General features: G+C 57.9%; 1 protein-coding gene across 1 annotated transcript; it reads left to right on the top strand.

The window, feature by feature from the left end:
- The first annotated feature begins 205 nt into the window (after positions 1–205).
- On the top strand, positions 206–2,443 carry LOC136419046 (uncharacterized). The gene has a single exon (XM_066405220.1). It carries the CDS (start codon positions 206–208, stop codon positions 2,441–2,443), a length of 2,238 nt encoding a protein of 745 aa, XP_066261317.1.
- The last annotated feature ends 4,757 nt before the right edge of the window (positions 2,444–7,200 follow it).

Below are 7,200 nucleotides of genomic sequence, written 5' to 3'. Positions count from 1 at the left end.
GCGGTACTCGAGCTGAAATTGTACTTCAATCCCAAAGTGCGATTTGTCCACTTACCTTATCCTTGTGATGAACCGCCTCTTCGGAGTATCCTGAAAATTATCCAAATTACTAGTCTAATCCTATCACAAATAACCTATACTTACCCAATACTTACCTGGATGATGTGATGTCCGTGTGTGTTGAAACCTGCAAAAAAAAATGGAAATGAGTGACTTTAAGAAACGTGTACCTCAGGCGGGTGCTAATCCCGTCGCCGGTTCCGACCGGGTGAAAGCCCCGGTGGCCGGCGCAGGCCCCATGGATTCTGGGGGGGGCCGAAGCCACTTAAGGAAGGGTAGCCTGCCGGACAGGCTAGAGGGTATGGAGCTGAGGGAGGGGTTCGCAAGGAGCTCCAAGCTCAAACGAACCCCACCGAAGGAGAAGAAAGGAATTGAGGACAAGGGCAAGGACATGGACAAGGACAAGGACAATGAGAGGACTGGACCGGAAACGAGGGGGCAGGTAAGGAGGGCGAGTGAGGGGGCAATGAGGGAGGAACTCTCCTTTGCCTTCTCGGAAGAGATGCCTCCACCTGCGAGTACCCCGAAACGGGGAAAGCGGAGGAGGGCGGAGGAGAGTTTCTCCCTTTCCTTTACAGGAACGGCGATGGAGGAGGCGATCGCGAGGGTGGGGGACCTCGATCGCCTCCTCAAGGAGGGATACAGACCGAGGCAGGACGTGGTCAATGCTGTGTCGGGCCTGATGACCGTGCTGCGAAAAGTGGCGCGGTCGGAGCGCACGTCAACGGCGGAGACGGGACTGGAGGAAGGTGAGATGGCCAGACTGCGAGAGGAGAATGGGGCCCTGAGGGAGAGAGTTGCGGCATTGGAGAGGGAGGGGAGGACGGTGGCAGAGACTAACACCTGCGCCGTCCAAACTGAAACGGAGGAGGAGAGGAGGACGAAAGAGCAAGGCGAGCGGATCCGCAGCCTGGTGGCGTCCGGGGAGCTGCGCGCGGCGATCCGGGAGCGCTGGGAGGCGGGTCTGTTCCAGCAGACGGAGGTCGCTCACGGGGACCCCTTTTCGGAGGGTTACCGGAGTGACCTCTGCGTCATCGTGGGGGAAGGGGAGAGTCCCCTGAAGGAGAGGGCGCTGGCCATGCTGCCGGAGCTGGGGGAGATGGGGGAGGACCACGAGGCAGGGGTAATGCCCTTCCTTGTGCAATCCTGTAGATTGCGGAAGGGGGGCAGGACGGAAACGCTGGAGCGCTTCGTCTTCTACCGCCAACTGCGTGGGGGGCTGGATCCCGAGGCGGTCTTTGGAACGCTGAGGGAGCTGGTAAGGACCGCGCGGGGGGAGGGGAGGGCGAGGGTGGTCGTCCCCCAGGTACCCGGGTCGGACCCGGGTAAGCTGAGGAAGCTGGGGGAGCTTGCGGCGGATGGGAGCGGGGTAATACTCCGCTTCTATCTGCCAGGCAAGGGGGGGAGCGGGGAGAGGATGGCCTCCTCAAAGGAAGAGGAGGTCATCCTAGTGAGTAGGGAGGAGGGAACCACCTACCTGGAGGCGCTGAAGAAGGTGCGCCAGGTGGTGGCAACCGGAGGGGATGGGGTGAAGGTAGGCACGGTCCGAGAGACGAGGAAGGGTGAGGTCCTTCTGACCGTGCCCAGGGGGGGGAAGGGGGAGCAGCTCCGGGAGCTGCTCTCGAAGGAGCTGGGGGGAGGTCGAGTGAGGGGGGTGACTGGGCGTCCGGTGGCCTTCCTAGTGTACGGCCTGGATGGAGTGACCACGGGGGAGGAGGTGGTAGGGGCGGTGGCAACCGCAGCGGGGGTGGAGCAAGGGCGGCTACGGCTGCTGAGCCTCCGGCCTAGCTTCGGAAGCTGCCAAACCGCCACACTTCTGGTGGAGGCCGAGGCGGCGGCTAGTGTCCGGCGGGTCGCGGATCTCCGGGTCGGTATCTCGCGGTGCCGGCTGCGGGAGCGACGGGAGTCCGGCCGATGCTACCGCTGCTGGGAGGGAGGCCACAAGGCCGGGGAGTGTAAGGGGGAGGACCGCTCGCAGCTTTGCGCAAGGTGCGCGCAGGGGGGCCACAAGGCCGCCGCCTGCAAAGCGGAGCGGTACTGCCCCCTGTGCAAAAAGGGGGGGCACAGTGCTGGGGGGCCCGGGTGCGAGCCCAAGCCCAAGGGGGAAACCGGAGCCAAGGGAGGACCCAAGGCTGAGGGTGAGCCCAAGGCCAAGGGGGAACCCAAGGCCAAGGGCGAACCCAAAGCCAAGGGAAAACCCAAGGCGAAGGGGGAGCCCAGGGGCGAGGGGTCGGAGGGCACCCCGAGGATGGGGCAGAGGCCGGTGGCGGCCTCCACACCCAGGGCGGAGCAGGACGGCGAGGACTCACCCTCAACCAGCTTCCTGCGGTCGCTGGTGGTCGAGGGAGATGGAGGAGCCGTGGAAGGGACGGGGAAGGACTAGGAGTGGACACGGGTGAGTGTGCGTGAGTGTGCGTGTGAGTGTTGGTGTGGGTATGTATGGGGTCATGGCGTCGGACAGGGAACTGCGGTGCCTGCAGATCAACCTGGACAGGGGCCGTCTCGCGATGGACCTCATGTACCAGGTGATCAGAGAGCAGGGCATCCACGTGGTGCTCGGTCAGGAACCGTGCGTGGCCGAAGGGAGCCTAGTAAGGGACAGGTGCGACGACGCTTTCATCTGGCTTGCGCCGGGTGTGAGCGTGAAGTCAATCCACCGAGACCGGGGGTTCGTTGCAGCGGAGCTGGACGGCGTCACTCTCGTCTCCGCGTACTTCTCTCCGAACCGGACCGCTGCTTCATTCGAGGCGTGGATTCGGCGACTGGAGGGGTATGTCAGGGGGCGTGACGGCAGGAAGGTTCTCATCGCTGGGGACCTGAACGCCAAGAGTGGGCGGTTCGGCTCCTGGGTGACGAATGCCTACGGACGGGTCCTGGAAGAGTTCCTGGAGGCCGTGGAACTCGTCCCCATCAACACCGGGGGCGAGTGGACGTTCGGGAACCGGAACGGCAGGTCGCTGATTGACGTGACCATGGCAGGTACGACTGTGCATGGTTGCGTGCGTGATTGGAATGTTGAAGTGGGAATGGAGAGCGGAAGTGGCCACAGGTACATCTCCTATCGCTTGACGCGAGGGGGAACTGTACCTGCTGGCGTGGACAGTAGTGAGAAGAAGGTAGGATGGAAAGTGAACGAGAAGGGGTTAGGGCGATTGAGCCAGTACGTGATGGTGCATGACGGTCTGGGCGAAGTGGAAACTCCCGAAGGAATAGTTCGGGAGATAAGCGAAGCTTGTGACCGGTGTTTAAGGAAACGTGAGTGTGGGAATGCGAAACGAGAGGTGTACTGGTGGAATGAAGAGGTCGCCGAAAGGCGGAAAGCATGTGTGAGAGCAAGAAGGAAGTGGACGAGAGAGAGAGGAAGGGGGCGGCACCGGTCTAGATCCGAAACGGGCGAGACCGAGGCAGCCGACAGGTATAAAAGTGAAAAGAAGGCTCTCAAGGCGTCCGTAAGGAAGGCCAAGAGAGATGAGTGGAATCGTGTGTGTGCGGAGCTGGAAACGGACGTCTGGGGACTCGGCTACAAGATTGTGGCCGGGAAACTTGGCCGACTGAGAAGTGGTCCCCTGCCCACGGCAGAAATGCACAGGCAGGTGGACACGCTGTTCCCGGTGAAGCCGCGGGTAATGTGGGAAAAGGTGCGGGTAGTGCCGGATGACGTGCCTCGGGTTACGGCGGAGGAGATCCGCCGGGCGGTCGGGGAACTCAAGAGCCGCAAGGCTCCGGGACTGGATGGAATACCGAACGAGGTCTTGAAGCTGTATCTTGGGGCAGTGCCCCAGGGTATGGTGGGTTGCGTGAATCGCATCTTGACCTCGGGCGATTACCCTAAGGTTTGGAAGAGGACTCGACTCGTGCTGGTGGAGAAGCCGAAGCGTGATCCGGGTGCGGAGGCCACGTACCGGCCCATATGCCTAGTGGACGGACTCGGGAAAGTGGCGGAAAAGGTGGTCAAGACCAGATTGCTGGAAGAAGCGACGAGGTATGGAATGATTGATGAGAGACAATATGGGTTCGTTAAGGGCAGGAGCACCCTGGACGCCATGCGGTCTGTCATGCAGGTCGTGGAGGGGATCAGGAGGAAAAGTTACACGCATGCGGGCTTCTGCGTCATGGTAACGATAGATGTGAAGAACGCTTTCAATAGTGCACCGTGGGACCTCATCATGAATGTGTTGAGGAGGTCCGCGGTGAGCGGGTACCTCTTGAACGTAGTTCAGTCGTACCTGCATGCTCGGGTTTTGGTGTTGCCAGACGGGGGGGTCCGAGAGTTGTCGTGTGGGGTGCCTCAGGGGTCTGTGCTGGGCCCCGTCTTGTGGAACCTCTACTACGACGGGATACTGACGGCCGGGTACCCGCGTGGAGTCACTCCGGTGGCTTACGCGGACGACCTGGCGTTGGTGGTCACGGCGGGGGACGGGGAAACCCTAGAGGCGCGGACTAGGCAGGCCATGGAACTGGTCGCCGATACGTTCGAACGCATGGGACTTAGCATGGCCACGGAAAAAACCGAGATGGTTCTCCTGGCCGGGCGAAGGAAAATAAGGAGTATGAGTCTGAGAGTGGACGACGTCTCGTACGAGACGAAAGAATGCGTGAAGTACCTGGGAGTGTGGTTCAGCAGAAATGCTCGCTTCGGTGAGCATGCGCGCCGGACCGCCGAAAAGGTATCTAGAGTGATTGGGAAGCTCGAAGGCATTTTGCCTAGAGTAGGTGGATTGGGGTATGAAAGACGGAGGTTGATGGTGATGGCGGCATCGTCGGTTCTGCTGTACGCAGCTCCTGTCTGGAAGACGGAGATGACGTGCGGCAAGTACGTGGCCATCCTGGAGAGGGCAAATCGTTTGCTCGCACTCCGGGTGGCCAGTGCCTACAGAACGGCACCAACCGAGGCGGTGTTAGCTTTGGCCAAGATACCTCCGGTGCGGATTAGAGTACTAGAGAGAAGTATGCTGAGTGAAGGTGAAGGTAGGAGCGAGGTGAAAGAATGGGTGATGAGAGAATGGGAGAAGGACTGGGAGAAGTATGAGGGCTGGATTAAAACCTTCATACCCCGGATCCGGATCTGGTACGAGTGTGAGTGGAGTAAGAGCGGGTATGCGCTGTCACAGGTATTTACCGGGCACGGTGTGTTTGGTAAGTATCTGAAGCGCATCGGGGTGGAGAGGAGTGCGCGTTGCTGGTTCTGCGATGCGAATGAGGACACACCGGAGCATACGCTCTGGGAATGTCCAGAATGGGAGGGCTATCGGGTGGAGGCCAGGGAGAGCGGACTCGACCTGGACCGAAACAAGATAGGAAATGAATTGGTGGATAGTGAGAGAAAATGGGAAGCATTTGTGGGCCTGACGGAAAAAATCCTGAAGGCCAAGATTGCAAGGGAGAACGAGAGGAAGAAAAGTGGGGTGCGTGTCCGCACCTAGTCTGGGAGAACGAGGAAGCCCCGATGTAATGCCGAAAGGCGGTCCCGGGGCAGAAGAGGGGAGGTGGGTTTAGTGGGTAGGCGGGCGACGTAATGGTCGGTCGAATCCCACACTACCCGGCTGTGGACCAAGTCGGGTGTCTTAAGAAGATTCCCTCCTCCTCGCAAAAAAAAAAAAAAAAAAAAAAAAAAAAAAAAAAAAAAAAAAAAAAAAAAAAAAAAAAAAAGGTTAGTTCAGGTTAGTTCAGGTTAGTTCAGGTTAGTTCAGGTTAGTTCAGGTTAGTTCAGGTTAGTTCAGGTTAGTTCAGGTTAGTTCAGGTTCGAGTGGGAGAAAGAATGGGCGCTTTACGACGGATGGATGAAGGTCTTCGTCCCCAGCATTAGGAAGTGGTCCGAGTGCGCATGGGCGAGGCCCGGATATGCGGTGTCGCAGTTGCTGACTGGGCACGGGGTGTTCGGAAAGTATCTGCGGCGCATTGGCGTGGAGCGCAGTGACCACTGCTGGTTCTGTGGGAACGAGACAGAGCGTGTGTGCGACACTCCTGCGCATACTCTGTGGGAGTGTCCTGAATGGGAGGCTGATCGCGTCACGGCCCGTGGGGAAGGCCTCAATCTGGACCGAGACGCGATTGGCAGAGAAATAGTGGCGAGTGAGTCTAAGTGGGACTCATTCGTAAGACTGTGTGAGCGGATCATGAAGGCGAAGCGCATGAAAGAGAATGAAAGGAGAAAGAATGGAAGCTTGGTCCTCAGCGTTGACGGGGATGTCGAAGGGGCCGAATGAGGGCCCGGGATTAAATCCCCACCGCTCCCCCGAAGTAATACCGAAAGGTGGTTCCGGGGGAGTAACATACGGTGGAAGAGAGGAGTGGGGGTTTTAGTGGGTAGTCGGCATTTATTGCTTTCAACCGGAGCCCCACACGGCCAGGCCGACTTACCATCAAACCATCAACGGCCTGGCTTAAGTGCGTAAATGCATTTCCCCTACCTCTATAAAAAAAAAAAAAAAAAAAAAAAAAAAAAAAAAAAAAAAGGTTAGTTCAGGTTAGTTCAGGTTAGTTCAGGTTAGTTCAGGTTAGTTCAGGTTAGTTCAGGTTAGTTCAGGTTAGTTCAGGTTAGTTCAGGTTAGTTCAGGTTAGTTCAGGTTAGTTCAGGTTCCCTCCCGAGGTGTCTCCACCTTGACGTGGTGGGAGGGCTTGAGGGTCCCTGCGACCCCAGGAGCCATGCCGGTGGGTGCAACCGTGCCGGATGGGTCCTGGGAGAGGGACCGGACAAAGAGAGACACAACAAGAGGGATGATGAGTGAGCCAAAATGTAATGTACCCCAGGCGGGTAATAATCCCGCCGCCGGCTCCGACCGGGTGAAAGCCCCGGTGGCCGGCGCTGGCCCCATGGATTCTGGGGGGGGCCAAGCACACTCGAGATTTGGAATGTTGATGGAAAGGAGACAGTCGGAGCCCTCTATAGGAATAACGGACGTACAATGGAGAGGCGGTAATCTGACACAAATAACTACGGACAAAACAACACAAGACGAACTGACACATAGAAAGGAAGGAACAGATATGGAAAGAAAGGAATCTGGGAGTAGGGCTGAACCAAAAAAATCAATGCTTCAAAATTTAAGTTATTTTAATACGGACATGAGACGAAATTCGGAAAATGATATGTGGGCAAAAAAAAGAAAAATGCTGGATACTTCAATTGGGAAAAATGAT

This window comes from Euwallacea similis, unplaced genomic scaffold (assembly GCF_039881205.1).
Source record: "Euwallacea similis isolate ESF13 unplaced genomic scaffold, ESF131.1 scaffold_61, whole genome shotgun sequence".
In the NCBI taxonomy this organism is placed as follows: domain Eukaryota; kingdom Metazoa; phylum Arthropoda; class Insecta; order Coleoptera; family Curculionidae; genus Euwallacea; species Euwallacea similis.
This window is presented reverse-complemented; position numbering and strand designations above follow the sequence as displayed.

Bases quoted from the DNA above. Each gene is read 5' to 3' on its own strand.
- LOC136419046 (XM_066405220.1), top strand. From the start codon at position 206: ATGAGTGACTTTAAGAAACGTGTACCTCAGGCGGGTGCTAATCCCGTC.